The 21,311-nt window shown below is 41.9% G+C and overlaps 2 protein-coding genes across 4 annotated transcripts in view; one reads left to right on the top strand and one right to left on the bottom strand.

The window, feature by feature from the left end:
- The first annotated feature begins 436 nt into the window (after positions 1–436).
- LOC141958215 (uncharacterized) lies at positions 437–4,333 on the top strand. Its single transcript, XM_074900991.1, has 4 exons — positions 437–614; positions 1,598–1,744; positions 3,325–3,523; positions 4,216–4,333. The coding sequence occupies exons 1-4, from the start codon at positions 437–439 to the stop codon at positions 4,331–4,333; spliced, it is 642 nt and encodes a 213-aa protein (XP_074757092.1).
- Positions 4,334–12,167: 7,834 nt separating this feature from the next.
- The window catches only part of ABCG1 (ATP binding cassette subfamily G member 1), a 61,249-nt gene continuing 52,105 nt past the window's right edge, over positions 12,168–21,311 (bottom strand). For all 3 annotated transcript variants that reach the window (XM_074904123.1, XM_074904115.1, XM_074904126.1), the window contains one exon: positions 12,168–20,828. In XM_074904123.1, the coding sequence (XP_074760224.1) occupies positions 20,600–20,828 (229 nt within the window). In that variant the 3' untranslated portion in view covers positions 12,168–20,599. The remainder of the gene's footprint in view (positions 20,829–21,311) is intronic.

Below are 21,311 nucleotides of genomic sequence, written 5' to 3'. Positions count from 1 at the left end.
TTCAGGTGCACAGTTTGGCCTGTGGTCTCCTGAAGCTTGGAGGTGTCACACCTCCAGCCCTCCTGCCTCACCCACTTCAGAGTAAGCATAACCAAAACCTTAAGGCCGGGGAAAAGATTAGGCACAAAAGATACATTTGGATGGGAAATATATGTACATATTTTTCAGTATTGCCCACCATTTAAAGCTGCCCAGAGGTCTGAAATACTCTAATGGCAATGAAATTATCTGGGGCTGCCAGAGGCCCTCAGCACCATCTATTTAAGAGATTATGAGATCACGTAATTGATATGTATCTATAGGTATGCAATAGATACATGATCAACAGCTCACAGGAGCCTAGAAATTTATCTCAGGGATATCAAAATATGTATGGCAACATTTCCTAATTAAACAAAAGAAAATGTGACCTTTGGGTGAAGCATCGGATGGAACAATGTTATCAGACCTCACCAGGCAAACACGAAGAACATATAAAATGAGCTGTTCCCAGGGAGAGTGGCACTTCTCCTCCACCTGCCTTCCAAGAGCAATGGATCTCAAAGTGATCTGTGTGCTCTCTGTCATCCTCGTCGTAGCCCTCAGCACCTTGGCAGAGGGAAAGATACCACCAAGTAAGTACATTCACCTGCTGTTGCCTTCACAGGTATGTATGTGGACCTGATCCTACTGACTATAACTGCAGCAAGAGCATGTCTCCAGTTTACATATCAGACAGCGAATGTCTTGCTCTGCTACTATTACCAAAGTCGGAGTCTACTTTTTATTTTTTTCAGAAAAATACATGGCAAAATAAAAAAACTGCAGGTGAACTCTTGTGTTGCTGGAATAATCAGGAACCTGCTAAAAAGGCAGAGGGACAGACGTGCCCAGGAGCTCATTAGAACAGGACTGGGACTGGAACAGGAGCTAGCTTTGTCTAAACAGCCTTCTGACATTTATTTTATGCTACTTTGCCATGTGAATACAATTTCAGAGGAGTCTATGTCTGCCTTCTCAATAAAAGCCAAGTCATTTAGATAACCTAAGAAGTAGAAAGCAAGTAACTCAATGACAGGAGTCATGAGGGACATCTCCAGAATTTCTCAATTGCGGATGACTATGTAGTAGACTTAGAATGTTAAAAGAATAGCTGCAACTATTTGCATGTAATCCTGTTTTTATAGTCACCTGATGAGAATGCAGAGATTTTGTATCTTTACACCTGTTCAAATATCCACTGGATCCTTAACTCTTTATTTTGTGACATGAGATGGGCAAAGCCACAAACATTTACTAGCATGACATTTGAAGTTACAGGTTTTTACCATTTGATGTGGTCTATTTGAAGTCCACAGACCCCTCTGTGCTGGGCTGCCTTGGCTGCAAGTGAGATCAGAAAGGCGGGAGTACAAGCCTTACTGAAACAGGTGGGAGTTTATAAGCAGCTTTTAAACCACACAAGTCCTGGTCTTAGCAAGAGACAGAAAAGGTACACCTGCGAAGATGGACAGCGTCTAGGGAAAGATCATTGTTCCCGGTGACATCTGATAAATGCACCTCTGCTAACAAGCGTGCAAACTGACATCAAGTAACTTGCTACTTTTGTCCTGAACAGCAAGATGCCAGTGTAAAATGGCCCTCAAGGAGCGGAGGAACTGCGGCTATCCGGGAATCTCCGAGGTGGAGTGCAGGAAAGCTGGGTGCTGCTTCAACGATTCAGTCCCCGGCATGCCCTGGTGCTTTGCTCCTAAACCAAAGAAAGGTAATGTCTCTGCCAGAAACACTGTTTTACCTGCTGTTTGATTACACAGAAATGTGTACAACCAGGGAGCAGCTCTGCTTTTCTTCTTAGGCCAAGCGGGCACAAACTTCTATTAGGAGACCACTAATAGTAAAATGCAAAAGTCAGACCTTGCTTACAGATCAGTCTTTTGTCTCATCCTCTTCACACAATATATTTCCCCTTCCTTCAGGCTTCTAGTTATCAAAAAGCCCATGCTGATTATTTAAAGACATTTCACTGCCATTTGTGGGCTTGTCCATCAGTAGAACAAGGGATCCTCAGCACTTATTTAAATGGGTTTTCTGTGTGGTTGAGGAGGACTTTAGCACTGCATGTCAAAGTCCTGAATAGATGACTCCCTCTGTTGTTGTTTGACGAAAGACTGCAGGCAACCTGTAACTTTTAGGTTTTTTGGTCTTTTCTCCAGCCTGTTTTGATAATTACTACTTCCTTCCTCTCCTGCTTGTTTCCCAGCACAATTTCTCTTGGTGGTTCTTTTTTTCTCTCCCATTTTTGCTCCCAGTCTTCACTCAATGTAATCTCCAAAATATCCCAAGGAAAAGCCTTTTCTCCATTAGATTCTTCCTTCTAAAGTCCTGCTTCCATTTTTTGCCTTCGTTTTCTCTGAGAGGGTAGCAGCTGCTCTCCCAGTCCTTCAGGTGACTGGGTATATATTTTACATAACAGCTGAATGTAAGTTACATTTGCTGGGCTCACTGCAGGACTCCTTCTTAGGAGAACTTCAGGACAATCTCAGCAGTTGCACAGGTGAAATGAAAGGAAGTCAGGGTGCAAAACCCATGTTACCCAATAAAATAACTTGATATGAATCAAGACTGGTCACAGGGCTCAGAATTGCTGGAGAAAAAAAAAAAATTGCTTTTGAGCACTTTGCATTTAATGAAAATCTTGAAAAATGAATGGCAGCACCTTACAGTGTCATTTTCATAGAACTGCTTTGCTGAGTAGAACTGCTTCAGGAAAGGAAAACTGGATTATCCGGGCCAGGTGGTATAACCACTTTACTTGTGATTTCACGGCAAATTGCCTGGATGAGCTGTGATTTCCTCCTAAATGATCTACCTCCTTTCTGTAACTCAGGTTGGGATGCAGAGGAGGTTGGGTTTTCCTCTCCCCGCATTAGCAAGGCTGCTCTGGGGTTAGCATTGGGTCAGGTCATGAACATACCCTGGTCTGAGGCCAGTGTCTGTGGTATAATTACAGGAGACACATGGCTTTTCATCCCATTGCTGGATTTAGAAAAGGTAAATTGCTCTCTACCAGACACTTCTAGGGGTGAATTTGGCCCCCTTTGGCCCCCTGGGGCACAGCAGCAATTCCCCACTCCTTGGTATTCAGTTTTGCGTAACAGCCTTGCTAAGGATTTGGGTGAACCTGCTGCCAGAAATTGGTATGGAGAGGGTCATCATGTCTGTCATGTCTGCCCACTGACCTTGCCTTTGTGGCCTGCCTTTTGTTTGTGAATTATGCTGTCAGGTAAAGGGAGCATAAAGTAAAAACTACAGCCTTCTTCCTTCCTTCCTTTTTGCTTTATGCAGTTAGGAAAGTATGTCCCAACGATCCTCACGCCAGGATAAACTGCGGCTTCCCTGGCATCAAGGCTCAGGAGTGTGAAAAGAAGGGATGCTGCTTCAACACACAACCCGCCGGTGTCCCCTGGTGCTTCTACCACCGCGTGGTGGAGGAAGGTAACCTGCACAAGACATCGTCCCCCATCCCGTGGAAGCTCCTGGCAGGGTCTGTGCTGTGCCTGAGCTTGGTGTGCTGTGCCAGCCTGGCATGTCAGGAGGCCACACTCAAGGGAGCAACAGGACAGGGTCTCCCCCATTCCCGGTGTGGGTGCAGAGCTTCCACACAGGGCACAAGTGGGGAAGGGGTGGCAAAACCCTAAAAAGACCAGCTTCTTGCACAGAGGGGTGGGTGCTGCCAATGCATCTGAGCCAGGGACTTGTGGGCAATGTGGCTGCACAAGTAGTCTGGGTTCAGGTGTGAGCTCCAACCCTCAGCTAATATGATGGTAGCAGTGCAGCTACCAAACTCACATCTACTTTATCACAAGAGATAAAAGGCTTTACTTTAGAAATGTGGAGTGAAACTTACAGAAAATTCTGATCTCCTACTTCTGTTTGTTTGTTTGTTTGTTTGTTTTAATTAGGATTCACAGTTCAGCACATCCAATGTAGATAACCAATGGCCTCAGCTAATTGCAACCTACCTCACAGTGTATTTTGTACTGGAAACAATTCACCACAATTTATTCTTTCTGATCTGAATTAGGAAACACATGTATGGATGGGGGGGAGTGGAAAGCAATTGCTAAAAAATTGCCTTTCTGATATCCTTCATCTAGGCAAAACACTTCACAGCATCTTGTGTAATTCATGAAGAAAGCATGTCCCTTAATCTGCTTCTTCTCTTTACCTCCCCAGAGTGTTAAAGGAGAAACTTCCATCAAGAACCTTGCGACCTTTGGACCTACTCCAACGGGAAACAACAGCTGTAGATCCCAAGTCAGACTTTATAGTTTGCAGCAGCTATGATTTCTAGGTCATTTTTACTTTGGATTGACTCCTTTCTGATTAAAAGTTACTTGCAGCTTTTATTCTTTCAGTAGACTAGTACCGTGCAGGTTTTCACTGTAATAAAAGAACTAAGACAGTATTCGTGAGTTTTCAGATGTCTTTATTTTAAAGCTATGTATTTCTCTGTTTCCCAGGAAATTCAGCATCTTAGCAACCCGCTGATGTGAGGGTAGTCACTAACACTTCCGAAAGGAACATGGCACTCAGCTTTTTGTGTTAGTTACACTTCACACTTGCAAGCAACTGCTTGCATTTGTTAGCTGATACATGGCTTCACACGGACCACTCACCCTTCTGGATACTGAAAATATTCAGTGTTTCCCTTTATACAGCTACACCTGTGGGTTTGGGCTTTTTTTTCCCTCTCGAGACGTTGGGAGGGGTACCTTTGTTAGCTGGCCACAGAGCTAGTCTGGCTCAGACACCTCACGGTCTCTGCATCACTGTTTCTGCTGCCGCTAATCTCTTGGTGCTGCTACCAGTGGGGCACGGAGTAGCTCAGAAAGGCAGGTACCCACCCAGTCCCCTACCTAACCCAACCCAGTCCCTGCTGCTGATGCAACATGCAGCTGAATCACCGGGCACTCTCACTGTTAATCAGCATCCTCACAAGTGGGTCCCACGGGTCAGGAAAAGTCTCTGCAACACTAAAAGCAAGACACAGGTCCCCATGGCCTTGATCTATACCTCTGATAGAGCCTGCCGTGTCTCACCAGACACAGGAGAAGCCTCTGGTCTTCAGGCAAGCATGGCTGCTTTCTCCTGGGTGTCTTTACTGCTTGGCACAGCAGCTCGAATGTTTCCCCGCTTGAGCTGAGCGAGAGAACAGTAAAGAGCCTCTAAGAGCACCATTGGGAACAAAGTGGGTAACATGAAAGGGCTGCGGAGGCAAGCCATGCTCAGGGCTTAGCAGGAAAGAACAGTTTGGGGGGGTAGGGGCTGTGATGCAAGAAGAGAGAAAGTGGAGGAGACACATGCCTCCCTAGAGATTTCTCCAAGAACACTTTTGTGATGAGTAAGTCTATTCAAGTGGGTAAAAATTAGTCATTCATAAAACTTCATTATCTTGCACTTACAATAGGCTCCGTAATATTATTTGAACATGGTAGGATATTGATTGTAATATGAGCAATAAACTGACAAGTCTACTGAAGGTCTTTGAAGGTCTTTGCTGAGGAAGTTTTGGTGCTGTAGTCCAGGTGAATTTGGAAGGCCTAAGCACACTGTAGTCATAATATAATACTGCACTGCAAAATCTGGTGCAGCAACTAAGTGTATTCACCAGTAGATGGGGCCTTCATAGTAGTCTCCTTGGGAGAAAGAATGAAAATGCGGCCACACTGAAAAGGGTAACCCTAATTAGTGCTGTGGGAAATCATCTGCAGGGACTGAAACTAGGCTGCTAGAGTCAGTGCTCTCCCAGGGCAGAGCTCTCACTGAGCCACGCGGCTCATCAAAAGGCTTTTCCTTCTGCAGAGGCACTTGCCAACATGCACATCACAGAATGCGAGGTATTTCAGAGGAACAGGCTTGGATGGATAACTGTTTACAGCGCTCATCTCACCCTCCCAGATCTCTCCACTGGGGCTGTGCCAGTGAGGCGGGCGCAGGTCGGTGGTCCTGCTGAGCTTCCGCTGCCACAATGTACCACGGGTGTATTTGGCTTTGCAAGAAAAATTATGAACAGAAATGTCTTAGTAAGGAGGACGGTGGGTACTGTGGTGTCCTCTGCTGCAAAACCTGATTGGGAAACTCAGCAGCTGAAACTCCTAGGCTTGAGCTCCTCTGTTGAAATGGTCTGCATGTTGGCATGGAGAAAAACAGTGGTGACAGTGCAGGAAAACCACTCTGACAGCAGTCACATCCCAAAGGGATGAAACATGAAGGGCTAAACTTGCTCACTTGCTGTTCCTGGGCACGGAGTCCCGTGCAAAAACCATTAACTGCCATGTGCTGTCCAGCAAACCATTCCCAACAGCATGCTACGCCAAGGCACTGGGTCACGCAGCTACTGTGGACATTGGAGGTTATAAATCAGAGTTAGTTGCTCATAGCACAAAGAATTATCACCTAAGGATTTGTCATCAGCAGTAAGTCCTAAGGGACAATGAGGTCTCTCTATACAGACTGTTATCCACACCCACACAAATGCACTTAAAAAAACCTGCCTAGAATTCTTAAAATTAACATTTTTGGTGAGAAAACCAGCTGACAAAAACAGAATAAAAGCCACTGCTGCTGAGGATTTGAAGATGGCAGGCAGAGCCAAGGTAGAGCAAAGTAAGATCCCCAAACCAGAACGCACATCAAAGAGGAGTGTTCAGGACCTGCAAAGATGTGGCTATAGAAGGGAGGATCTTCCTCTCCTTCAGGGTCATTCTGTGAGCTCCCCTCACCTGAGTCAGTCACCATGTGCCCTGTTCACAGCCCTCAGAGAGAAAAATACCTCTGGGCTAGAAATCATCTGGCTAGTTCAGATGTGAATTGAACTGTCCATAAAGGCCTCCTTCCTGCCCAAATCCAAGGGGTGTCTAGACAAGCAGTGGTAGGCATCTGCTCTCTTTCCTTGGGTTTTCCCATCAGTGCCTCTTGATGTTGGAGAGAGCCACTCAAGGGATTGGAATGAGAGAGGTGGGGAACACCACTGCCCTGGCATAAATTCCTGACTTCTTGTTAGCTTTCCTAGCTGACCTGGTGCCAGAAGCCCAAGAAAGACCAATTACTGCATGGGAACAGAGGTGTCCTGGCTGCGGGCAATTGATTGCATTTTGGAGCTCACAGGCTGGCCAGCAGATAGACACAAATAAATATGCACAGTTTGTTCATTTATTTTGCATCAATAGATTGACAAGCCTCACTGGCTAACGCGATTGAAATAACTTCACATTACTGGATTGTATAAAGTCTGTCCTTCTCTGTCCCTTCTTCATCCTTTTTTTTTTTTTTTTTTCCTTTTGGCTTGTATGTAACTCTATCCAGCACTAGGAAGAGAAATTAAAACAGAAACTTTAAAACTGTTTTTAGCATTTTAGGCTTGTTATTTTACCCAAGTAATCTGTATAATGGAAAGAAATCTGAGTGCACCCATGCCTTGACTGATGGGTGGCCACACTGGGTCATTTCAGAAGTTCATCTATCCCTCTATCAGTGACCAAAAGGGTTGTCTAGGGAGAGGTGCAGGATAGGCATATAACGAGGCTTCTCTTCTAACAAGATGCAGGATTGTCACAAATGCAAATCAGTTTTAACAAGCAAATATGAGAAGCCCAAATGAAGACTGACCCTTTTATCTCTGCAATTCTGATTGCACATCTATGCCATTGCACAGCGAGTGCCAAATAAGCAAACAAAGTTGTAAATAATTTTCTGGGGGAAAAAAAAAGTAGGTCAGCTACATGATTTTCGTCAGCAAAGGTGTTACCATAACAAGAATCAATCCTCTGTGACACAAAGCATATGTGTTGATGAGGCTGTTACGCAGATAGTGAATGATGTTTAAAATCACAAATGCCTAGCAGTCCTAACTGTCTGTAATCACAACAGCTGTGTGCAACCAATGCTTCTGCTTCTAATAAAGGCTAAATAGAAAATGTTTGACATTGCAGATGGATTATTGGTCTGTTTCTTCAGTGGATGAGGATATTCTGCTGCTTTTTAAAGCAATAGTAGCCAAGGAAAAGATCTCAGAAAACATTAATTTTGAAGCAATGCAGGAAAGCTGTATTTGGCTGACATGGAGAATTAACAGGGCAGAAAAGTAGGACAGACAAGAAGCTCAGAGCAGATGGGTGCTAGCAACAAAGAACAAACCTGTAGCAATGTGAAAAAGGGATATAACTGAAAACACCTCCAGAAATGTGCCCACTTACTTCAGATCCCATTCCCAAATGTCTCTGGAAAGGGTATGCTTCCTGCTACAGCTAGTACCACACAGCTCCTCTGGCAAAGCTCCCGTTCAAAAGCAAGGTTTCAGACAAGGTGCTAAACCAAAGTGAAAAAGAGTACAGAAACTGAAATCTTCCTCTGTTGAGAACAGCTAAATTGCACAGTTCTGCCACAAGTCTCTAACAAGCTACTGCTTTTACCAAAGCTTGAAAACTTTATCATGATGCCATTAAACAGCTTGGAAAGCAGAAGTAAAACACAAGAAGCAAATCTGATTCCCTGTGTTAAATCCAGGCAGAATGATGATCTCAATACCCAGATTCAGTTTCCAGGAGGTTGCCCTCACTGCCAGACTGAGTCCAAAAAGGGGAATTCACGCCTCTGAGGTGCAGGTTGCAAAATCTTGCTTATGAGCAAAGTTCAGGTGAGAGTTTCAGCAGCTCTCAGGTGAGAGCTTCCCAAACAGCTCTCTGCCAGAAGCAAAAGTCCTCTTTGGGCAGAACAGTCCATTATTACTCTGCAGTCTTCTTTTTCCCCATCTGCACCTTCTTCTAAAGCATTTGAAAGCTGCCAGTGCCAGTATACAAAACAGTGAGCTGCCCAACAACCTAAGACAGCACGCAAGGGACCTGTACCACTATACTCCACCAGGTACACAACGGGAGGATGAGACTACAAGTGTGTCCTCAGCACTAGAAGGCAATAGCCAGATAGACTTTGCTTTAAAAAGTGTGCTGTGATGCGTTATACATTCAAGTGCTAGAACGAACTAGTAGCACTCATATATGCTACAGAAGAGGATGCTGTTTTGTCCAAGTGTTTGCAGTCATTTGGTGCTACTCCACCTGGTAGTGAATGGTAAAATTTCTGTATCCTATCAGAGGTGAGCAGGGTAAGAAAACAAAGTACTTTTCTGCTGGGGACTAGTGTACTTATCTAGCTATAACAACTTCTTGTGCCCTGTGAGGACCCTTTGTGTACCCATGGTGGTACCCAGAAATTCCCCTCAGAGAAGACACCAGACAAAAGACAGGCTCTTTCAGGGTCTTGCTCCCATGTGTCTCCAAGACAGGTCTCCGAGGCTTCCTTCAACGTGCTATTCTGTCTCTCAGCATAATAAAAGGTTGTTTTGGAAAACAGAAATTTTTAGGGATTTAATACTGAAATACAACTGAAATGAAACTCTGGATGTCTTGGATCAAAATATTTCACGGCAGCTCAGCCAAACACCTTCATTGCTGAACTTGTTGCAGAAACTCTAGGAAAATCCCAGGATTCAAAGCCCTTGAAAGTTAGTTGGGTCTGACTAAACACAGGCATGGACTGATGGCTGTTTGAAAGCAGGTATCATCAGTTTGATGATTTTGGTCTGTGGTGTTTCCAGGAAGCTTCATGGAAGGTAAATTTGGTAAGTAAATCCTAGCCAGGACACATGCTCCTTCCTGCCACAAAGTAGGATTTCCCCTGCTTGTTACCCTTTTTCAGACTCGGCATTACGCCCCTCCATGGGATGCTTTCACCAAGACTTAGGGTACAGAAGGAACAAAATCAAAAGCTTTACTGTAGCTTTTTTTTCTTCCCTGACTACTTTGGGGCTACTTTCTGATTCTTACACAGTAGAAAGACAAAAAGCACCTGCAAGACTCTTGATAGAGCCATGAAACATACTTCATATTTGACTCTACAGATGCTGTGGGGATGAGCAAGGAGGTCCTAGGAACAGGTGGAGTTTTATTCAACCTGCCCAGCAGAGCAGACGAACTAGCAGTGGGACAAGAAAACGACTGTGTGCTAGGAAGAAGTGGAGGGGAAACAGTGCAACTCTGGGGGGTGTTTTTGCAGTCAGAGGCTGACAATGGACCAGCTTCATGTTTTGATATTTTCCTTTCATAAAAGAGATCAAGTATTGACTTGCTTCTCAGCCTTCCTATGTGTGTGCAGACACAGGCACAAAACTGAAGTGTCAGGTATCCGGCAATGCCACTGAACAAAGTGAACATTGCATAAAAATTTCACAGATCTTGGAAAAATCTTCAAGGTGCAGAAAAAGCAAAACAAATGAGGTTAACAAATACAAACAAGTTGATGCAATTAGTGTCAATTTGACTAATCCAGCTGCTGACAGCTTTTCTGCCCTAAACAGAGCTTGCAACACACAATTCCCTGCTAAACCCTTTATTAAGGCTCTCCCAAGACAAGATGTCAGTGCTAGCGACTGACAGCACAACGGCTGCTCATCACTCACCAGGGCACTGCACAGATCCTTGTACCCTCCCGTGCTGAAAGAGGCGATCGTTCTTACCATAGCAGCTTCTCTGGCTTCCAATGCCTTTCAATCTGCATTACGAAGCAAGTTTTAAATGGATAGCTATTAGAAAATGCAACATAAAGTGTCCTTTATTTTCAAACCCTCTTTATTTTATTAATCCATTTGGAGTACGCAGTGGATGCTAACTGCATATGAGGTGTATTAATTTTTGCAGCATTGCTAATGAGAAGTTTATGGTTGGCTTATTTCATAGCATCAACTGTAATAAAAAACACAGGACTCCCTCCCTGATCTATGGACAGTTGGCATGAGGAGGTATCTTTTGTATGGTATTTTTGGGACCATAATTCCTTCAGTCTAGTATTATTTGCACGTCTATAAAACATAACATAGAAGTATGATCTCTGTTATCATTAGAAAATTGTCTTGCCGTTAGTTTTGAAAATGCAATCCTATTGTGTCCTCTGGGTAATTTATCCTTTAAGCATCACTGCTCATGTTATCTAGGACTGGACACTTAACTAACTTGTAAAAGTCCTGGCTGTTATACTTGAACTGCGATGACCAATGCAGGTAGTTTGGTTGCTGTGGTGGTCAGGAAGGGTGGCACAAGGACAGTGAAGCTGTCTAGGCTTGACCTTAAATCCAATACACAAACAGACAGCTTACTAGCACAAAAAGCCACCCAGCCAAACAAAGCATGGCAAAGTAAGGGACACCAACACTGAAATCCTTCTTCTGACACTGCTGTTCTTGGGGCCTTACACAAGCCAAGTTTTCTGCCCAAGAGTTTCCCTGCCAGTGCAATAGAAAGCAGCTGTCTCAATGCCTCCCAATGGACTGTATTCTGGGAGACTGTTTAGAATGGCAGAAACAGTGAGCATATCATTTCTTGGACAATGTGGATGATCAGGAGAAACATGAAAAAAATGTTGTTTTAAACTAGCTGAACAGACCTTTCATGACAGAAATGTACAGAAAGCTGCAGAAGAACATAGCATGACGGTTGTGGCTGAAGGAGGAAGAGAGGTGTTTTGTAAAACAGGGAATGGACAGGTGTGATAGACAGAATAAAACACAGTTTCTATTCATCTGGGAACAAGGGAGGAGGAAATCTATACATTCCAGAGTGCTGAGCAGAAGGTAAAGAGGGAACGATCCTTTACTGTCTCCTGTAATGCAAGAGCATGGGGCCTATCTACTGACACTTGCAGATAGTACAGTCAAAATGAACAGCAGGTAAGTCTGTGGAAGAAAAATCCATCAGAGGCAAGAAAATACAAAGATAATTTCATTGGTTCAGGAAGTCTTCCAATTGTGTAGGGTTTGTCAGGGAAGCACCCCCTGATGCTTCTCGAGTTCCTGCACTCTTCCCTGTGCAGTGCCATTATTCACTGTCAAGTACTACACAGTACAGACCTTTGCTCTGAGCCAATGTGAGTGCACTTAACGTTTTTAAGAATTTTTACTGCATTATTTCTGTAACCTACCTGTATTGGGAGCTACCTGAAACCACCACAATGTACATCTGAAACAGGCAACTCGACATCCTTGCTGGCTGCCAGAACCTCAGAGCAGGCAGTGAAAATGTACCCCTACCAATGCATCCGCGACTTCCATTTGAGAAAGAACAGGGACAAAGGCATCTGTCCGAAAATAACACTTTATTTGATTTTTTTTTTTTTCTCGTTACATTATCATAAATGTTCTCTAGTCTCAGAAAACAAAGCCCTAGTTTGGAAAATAATGCACATACAAATTTCATCTTATGGGTATTAAGTATACAGAAATATACAAAGATTTCTCTATTATTGTAATATATCATCAGAATGCCCCACATCCCACATTTTTACTCAGGTCCACTGTACCAGTAAGCATAAACTATAAAGGTAACAAGCAACCTGAAAAAGACATGGTTTATATAATTACATATTTGTGCATATATATATATATATCTACAACAGTGCAAATATATCACAGCGTGCAGGCAGCAATAGTCTCTAGAGAAGCATAATAAAATCGATTCATAGTAATGCAATTGCATTACAGAAACAAGAGATGACGACTTATCAGGTACACAGAATATGCACAGTTTTGCACGCTGATTTAAAATGATACCTTGCATTGAGTCTTGCTTTAAAAACAAAAGAACAAATGTTAAATAATTCTGTAACAGATTCAAGGGCAGTATCTCACAATGTCAACTGACTCAGATAAGGTATTTCATAAATCTTTACTCACACAGGTAATGGCCTACACTGCAGGACTTGTTTGTCTTCTTTTTAGATATATCAGTGTAATCTTTTCCTTAAATTTAATTTACTTTTACCACAATTTAAGAGCAGTTTTTCTCTTTTTTTTTTTTTTTTTAATTGCTCAGCCTCTAATTCATGTTTGCAAAGGTTGGTACAATTATCATTGAGACCAGGCAAGCTGGTGTTTGGAAGTAATAGAAAGGAGTTCATATAATGATTACCCTAAATGGGTTACTAAAATAAGCTACAATGGGGTCAGAAAAAAAAGACATCACAGATGCCACTGAAGTAAAAAACCATGTCAACATTAAAAGTAGACTTCCATGTTGCCTTGCTATCTGCTTAAAAAGACATTTGAGATTTTCTTCTTCTTGGAAGAGCAAAGCACACCCATAGATCCAGCACATTAGGTATTCGGTAGCTCAAGTCTAAAAGTCATCCTTCCACCTCTAAATATCTCACACCGTTCCCAAGCAGCTCATTTTTACACCCCACATGGACAGCAACCACAAATACCTAGCAATAAGGACACAAGAACTGGTAAGCACGGGCTGAGCTGTATGGAGGCCCTCAGAAAGAAAATGAGTTGACAAAATCTTGATGTATCTTGAAGGCATAAACAATGCAGAGAAAGCAGGCTGGCAGGCTGAGCCATGGGGATTTCTTGTGCCAAAGGATATATATTTTGATTGCTTGCCCTTTGTTTTACTGTGCTGGCAATGGGTCTCAACAGAAATCTAAATCTCTTAAAGGAAGGTTCTACAGTTGACAATTGCATAAAGTTACGGTTCATTGTAAGATTTCGAAATAATAAAAACACTGAAGGTAGATTTCTTGGACTACAGTACCATTACTCCTTCACAAACTACGTGAAATGTGTATGGAAGCAGAAACACGCTAACATATGCACAGAATTAAAAGGAAACTTCTTATGCTTGCAGGCTCAACCTGCAACTTTTGAACATGTAATATGCAGAATGATATCCAGGGTTATAAAACCTACTCAGTGGGATACATTACAACAATCTCTTCACATATTATGAAAACAGATACAAGGAGAGGATAGCAGGAGTTGACCCCTGAAGATGCTATGGCCCTTTTCCACGAATAGCAAAGCTCTTGATTAACTTCAGTGACACTCAGCACTTAATTTATGCACTCACTAGTGCTGTGTGGCAGTGTCATGGGCACGGCAATGATCAGCCTGTCACGAACTGTTATAGAGGACATGACACGGTGTCATTTTCATTTTCTGCCTAATTCTAGTTCCCAACAGCTTTTCAAATTATCATACTTTATATAAATGGCTTTCCAAACAGAACTAAAGAAGAGAAATTCTTGAGCAATTGTCCCCTGTCAGGCTGTTCTGGTAGGAAAATGGATACACACATGATCATTTTCTCAAAGGAAAAAAGAACACCACATGGGACAGTATATCTGCAGCTACCACTGAGATCTCCTCTGAAGAAATACAGACCGATTATCTACCAAAGTCAACCTGTTCTGGAGGAGCCTAAGGCTAGCTACTGCCAAAACCAGTTTTCTAATATTCCTGCTTTTGGCAGGGATCTTTGCAGCCCTGTATGAATGTTAAAGGGAACAATAATCCTAACATACAGTGTCCAGGGTAAAGTCCAGATCTTTTCTAATTTACAGTAGGGCTACAGAAACAAAGTAACGTCAAACACCACATCTACTTGTCAAGTGTGCTATAGTACCGGTTTTAACAAGTTTCCATTTTAGCAAGGAACTGCGTGAACTTCCAGCTCCCAAGGCCTGAGCTCCAAAAGTCTAAGTGCCAAAGCTTTAAGATCTAAATTTCAACATACAGGGTCTCCTCTCCTTTAACTGGACACACCCAGAGCAGGTAGGCAGACTGTCTAAGGTAACTTTGGCTCCCTTGATCCTCAGTGCAAGGGTCATATACCTTCCTGAAAGCAAACCATACTTTTTGTTGCATTACTTAATTCCAAATCTTCTGCCAGCGCCCAGAACACAGGCTTAGGAAAGACCAAAAAAGAGACAGTAAATTCAATATGAAGAACTGCCTCTTTATTTGCCTGCCTAGTCCCCATTAACTAGAGAAGGAGCTTAGGAAACCAGAAGAAATATGTAAACTACAGTCCAGTAAGTCCAAGAAGCTGAATTACACTGCTAATATTTCAATTTATCCACTTCAAGGCTGCTGCAAAAATTGGAACCACACTGACAAAATGAGCTTCCAGTCCTGTTCCAGCTGACATTGCCCTGAATCCTCCTTAGGAACAGGTGTGACTTCAAATGTGGCAACTGCTCTATTGAAACTCATCGTATGAGCCAGATTTCAAGTCACTAGGGAAAACACCTACCTCAGGGATTTATGGAAGTACCTTGGGTCCATCTGCCTGGGATATGGCCATTTCTCTCATTACAGAGAAAAGTAGATGAATAACTTAGACTGGGCCTCTCATTTTTAGGCAGCTATGGTTCTGTGAGATAAACCATCGCAAAAAAAACCTGTCCAGTTGATGAAAATTAGAAAGAACTGAATTTCATTGGCTGAATCACGGTATCCATTGGTAAAAGCAGCATGCATGTAAATTCCTCTTACTCCACACCTGGATCCTAACAAGGAGGCCAATGCTGCAGCTGGCCACCTGCACCCCAAGTTCTACTCATGCATTCAGAAGGAAGCTCTGCCTTGCTGCTACTCTTGCAGTTGGCGTCCTTTTCAACCATGTCCATACTAACTCACAGAGCTTGGCCCAAAACAAACACAGATCAAGAGATCTGGTCTGTCTGGGAAAGAATTTGAGCTTGTGTTTACATCCTACTGAACCCAAGACAGCTGATGCACTTCAAAATCCTCACTGAATGAGGATATACCAGAGTAGAGCCAGTGTCAGACTGGGACAGAAAATTCTGTGCTCAATCCCCATGAAGAAGACTCCAAGTCAGCTCTCAAGGAGCATCAGAGCAGATCCAACAGGTACCAAAAATTCACCACAGAACTAACCTGACTCCAGTGAAGGAGCTGATAAACATCCCTGCAGTGCTAGAGGGCTCTCCTGCATTATGCAAGACAACCACGCATGACGCCCTCTCCCATACAATCACCAAAGACTGGACCTGAAACGGTGAGCAAAGACAACATGGAAAAAGGTGAAACATTTTCTGAAGAGCTCTGTTTGGAAACATCATCATTGCACCTTAAGTCTCTCCCTCTGCTCTTTGTTATCGTTCCTGAAAATGACTGTCACAAAGCATCAGACAAAAGAATAAAATCATATTCCAATAAAATTTAACACTGAAATATAATTAAGATCCCTGCCTGCTTAGTTTGGAAAGTAAAAATAAATGCTGACGCTGTTCAAATGTAAAGCAGTCCTAGACTGGCATTTCTGGTACAGAAAGAAAAAAACCAGAAAGCTCATTTTTCCTTACCAAAACTATGCAGGTAACAAAAGCAATTATGCAAAGCAACAGTAAATATAAAGAAATATATACACTCATCTCCACGCTTGGTTTTCATTCTCCTCTTCCCCTCAAAAGAAGTATTTTGTGATTTGAAAAGACTAAATCAAGATCACTGTAATCTCCTAGAGACTAACCCAAAGCAAGTAGTTTTCAGTATAGTCTCCAAGTCTGTTTAAACAGCCAACATCTCAAGTCTTCCTGTCCAATACAGCCCTTGCCCAGCAAAGCACTTGACTCTGGACTTTATTTTAAAGACATCAATTGTTCCTTTGATTCACATGAGGCAATGCAAATGTGAGAAGTTATTATGACACTTAAGCAACTGGTTGGAACAGGGCTTCAAAGGATCCCATTAGAGTCAAAAACATTCATTTAGTGTTGAGTAAATAGGCCAGATAGGACTCCCACTGTGAGGGATCATTGGGGTAGTACAGGTCAGTAAGTACCACAGTTTTCACAGAAACAAATGTTTCATGAAACATTCATTTCCGTTGACAACATAGACTTTGACACGAAAGAGTAGATCGAAATGCCAGTCAGCTGATACAACCAGTACTTGGACTCAAATGTTCATTATCTCCCATGTACATAACTAGCTCTCCCTATTCTGTGAATATATATTCCTCTCCTTTAATGAAAAACAGGTATCTTGGGCTCCAAATATTAAGAAGTGAACAGGATTTCAGCACCAGATATTCTTCTGTTACTCCATTTGATCTATAAGATGAAATTTTCTTAGTTTCTTACATGAGTGGAATCTGCTTTCCAAATATTTTATTTAATTGTAAATAATAAAGTTCTTTTAAAAAACTTTAAAGGTTTTTCAGATTATATGCAAGTTTCCAGAGAGAAAAACAACAAAAAAAATTTTAAGTACCTAAAGTCCTAACTGATGCACACGGTAACTAAAGCAAAATGTCAAAACAAGTTGAAATTTAACAGGGAGGGCAGCAGAACACTAAAGTATCTTGCAATCCCAACAGAAATCATACATCCAGGCTTCAGGAGAACTTTAAAACCCCTGAGCCTCTTATGTAACTTTAAGCCAGATTGTGACTGGTTCAAATGGTAATAATGGCATTGATTTCAACCAGTTTATGGCTATAAATGTATGGCTATATAAATTGAGGATCTGAAGTCTTCAGAATCTTGCCGGCCGCATTGTTCTTTCATGTGAAGCCTCCAGAGCTTCTCAGTGTGCTTGCTTAACACTACAGCACAAGCACATGCATGCTCAGTCCATTAACCTGGGAATGCATTTCATACCAGCCTGTTAGAATTTATTTCCACATAAATAGAAAAAAGCCAAGCTGAGACTATGGTAAAATATTTGCAGTATATTAAAACATAATTGGGATGGACTTTAAATACTTCTGTCCCACAGTACTGACAAAAGAGTTATCATTAGTTAATTTTAGAGCTAAGGAGGGAAAGAATGATTCTCTCATTTAGGTGTAGCACTGAGTTTCAAGAAAATTAATTTATTTCTTTACTGGGATACTGCAGTCTGAAAGGTGTTCCTTAGAACAGTAACTTCCAGCTAAACACTGCCAGCTGATGGCTGGGAAAAGCGTATCTAGCAAAAAAAGCAGTGACAAAAAATATTCCAGAGCATGCATTTTCTTAGGAACACCTGTGGAGGATCAGACTTCTGGCTACCATAGTACAATACAAAGTTACAGTAGAGGAGGACATGTTGCTGTCTAAAGAGGTAAAATAAGAAAGTCTACAAACAGAGGAATAGGCACAGATAACAGGACAGTATCCAAGGAACTCATACTGCTAAATTGGTCTAGATGTGAGAAGACAGCATTGTCATCGTGTAAGTTAACAGTGTTGAAATGTCAGAAAAATTACTTCATTTGGTACACTGCAATGGATTTTCAGTGTGGTATTTGGTAAATGGTGTTAGTACAAAACATGAACACTGGAGGTACATCACACTCCCTCATACTCAGCTACCCTACAGCTGGGCCAGCAGTGTGAAACAAAAGAGCAATTTGGAAAATGTAGTCTTTCTGCTTGCAAACAGGATTTGAACCGCATGTAATATTCACAAATATTTTGAGAGTCTTGAAATAATCAAGGCACATTGTGCCAAGGGATTTCAGCTTGTGACTTACTTAAAAACTGCTCACAGTTGTGAGTATTATTTAGAACAGCCAAAATTCTTAATTTCTCATCTCTGACAGCCATATAGGTCCATACCTGCTTGTGATTACGTCTGGAAAAGCGGCAGAGCTGTATAAAAGCTTTTTTTTGAAAAACCAGCAACAAAACTATGCAAAACCAGTTATATGTATAGATATATGTAAGGATTTTTTTTTCTTCTACAATAAAGACTGACCTTGCTTTCACAGATCGATCTTATTTTCAGGGAAATTTCAGCCGACCTTCCTAAACATGTGACTTGACTTAGTCTTCCAGAACACATGCTTAATTCAAGTGTCCCGAGTTTAACAGATACACACAGTCTATGTCTGTATTGGTGGATTAAACAGAGCCTTGGGCACGGGCCAGGAAAAGTGGGAAACAATTGTCTTTGCTGCTAAATGGCAGAGCTGCAGCCCAGCACAGCCAGAGCTTTTCCAGACAATGTCTGGGCCCTGTTAAGAAGTTAGGACAGTACAGGGACCATTCCTATTAGCCCCAGTTGTCTGAGGACTAACAGAGCTGGCCCTGGCACTATTTAGTTTACTAGTATATATGTAGCCATGGAATCTTTGAAAACAGTCTGTGAATTGTGACTGCTGATGGCCAGCATATGCACAAGGTCTCCCTTCATCTACTCTACTGTCATGAGCTGCTGAGCTCCTGAATGGTTTGCTGACACTGAGCTTCTTCCGATCTACAAGACTTCACCATCCTGATAGGAATAATGCATTTACAAAATCTGCAGGTCTGACTCGGCAGTCTGTGACACTAAGGTAACTGTGCAGTAATGGCAGAAGGTAGTGGAATTTGCACAGAAGTTCACCAAGGTGTCCAACATGAGTAGGGGCCCCCCAATCTAATTTTGGGTTGAAAATCCAAACCCATGAAAATCAGTGACAAAACTCAGCATCAACTTGGAACCAAAATTCCCCCTGTCAAGCTTACAAAGTTGACATATACAAAACAAATGTATGCTTCTTTTAATGGTTTCATTGGTGTTTAGATCAATTAGCTATTAATTCCCATGCTGCGCATGTAGACTTCGGGATGAGAACAAAACTGCTTGGCACAATCAGACCTGCAGTATTACAAGGTCATTTGCATATTTTGAGGAGAGCTCTACATGTGGTGTGTTGCAGATACAATGAACACTCTCATGTGAGGCAGTCACAAGTGTTTTAACACAATACCCCAAGCTTTGAGCTGTGGCTAGCTCCTGTACTCCATCAGGCTTTAACAATCACTCAGGCTTTAGGGATAGATTCTGCTTCCACAATTTAAGAAAAAATGAGCCTTGGAGTGCTTTGATTTTTTTCACTCGCAGGAGGTAGATCAAACAGATATTGAGCAGAGTTAGTATTTTAAATATCACAAATATTGAGGATTTAAAAGATACTGCAAAAGAATATTTTTTCAGTCATTCAATGACAGCTTCAACATGTCTGACTGCTTGTGCTATCTATTGATGCTTCCAAATACGGACCACAGGTTTAGTGCAGATTCAGAATCTGCCTTTTCCTCCTACCATTACAGTTTTCAGATATGAGACCAGCTCGACAAGTAAAGCACCAGAATTCTAAATTTAGACAGAAACAAAAATAATTACTTGAATCACTTTAGGTTTTAAAAAGTATCCTTATTAAAAAGATATCTTTACCTTATTAGTTAATACATTTACAGACTTTTGGCCAGAAGGGGTAATTTTGTGGAAAAGAACGGCAAAATAATACATAGGAAACTGCAAAGATGAAACTCTGAATTTAAAAAGCTGAGAGAATCCTATTTTCTTTGCATTCCCCATTTTGCATCTCATTACCTTGTCAGCTATAGATGACATTATACTATTCTGGCTACCAGGACTAGTATCCTAGTGACCTTATCACAAAATCAGTTTTCATAAGGAAAGTTCCTGCAGCCAGTTTTTTTTAATACAGTTACACTGCCTCAGTACTGATATTCTGTGGTGTAAAATTCCCTTCTATTTATTCTTCCTAGTTAAAGCTAGAAAGTGTAATGAAAACATGACCCAACCCAACTGGACTGACTGGCTTAACACTATATGTCCACTATCCCATTGTGGTTCTCTATGGGCTAGGTCATAACAGCATCTAGCTGGGCACCAGAGACTGGCCTGCCACAGCGAGACAATGTCAAGTGCCCTCTATCACATGTCTAAAGATCTTCCTACTGCATCGTTTTAGCTGCTTTTCCTTTACCTCTCTGCTCGGATTTTGTATCTGAGAACAAAATAGGCAATTAGGCGCAGAGAGAAGAAGAAAATTCCAAGAACAACAAAGTCCAGGTAAAGTTTGGCATTTTCTACATCCAGTTCTCTCAGAATGGCCTCTGATTTTTGAAAATGGCAAGTGTCATCTTTGTCACAATGCAGATCTTCTCGATCCAGTCCATAGATGGAGAGAATAACTCCTTCAAACCCATATCTGAAAAGAAGAAAGATGGATTACAAGGAAAAGTCCTGATGATCTGTTTAGTGCTCCACCAACAATACAATCCCTGTGAGAGCTCAGCTGAAACACCAAGGGGTTCGATATCATTCTGACACATGTGTCTTGGGGCAAGTTCTATCCCTGTTACAATCAAGCAAATGACATGTCACTGGCATTTTACATAAGACTGAACAAGGACAGAAGTTTTGCCTTTAACTGCTTCCAGTTAGTGTATAGTGCAATTTCTCCAAAGAAAAATGTTAAAATAGAAAGCAGACTAATTTCAGCTCATATTCAGAAATCCCCCTTTTAAAAGTGACATCATTAATTCAATTTTTAAAAAATAAGCAACGGGGACATAATTATGGTTGGAAGTCAGAAATAAAAAAAACCTGGCATCAATCTAGAACACCTCTTTCCTTCCACGTGCTATAGTTTCACTAACAATGCATAGTTCCCATGTATCCCCTGGCACTG

Source organism: Athene noctua, chromosome 1, assembly GCF_965140245.1.
Source record: "Athene noctua chromosome 1, bAthNoc1.hap1.1, whole genome shotgun sequence".
Lineage (NCBI taxonomy): Eukaryota > Metazoa > Chordata > Aves > Strigiformes > Strigidae > Athene > Athene noctua.
Note: the sequence above shows the minus strand (reverse complement) of the source record. Positions and strands in the feature narration are given on the sequence as shown.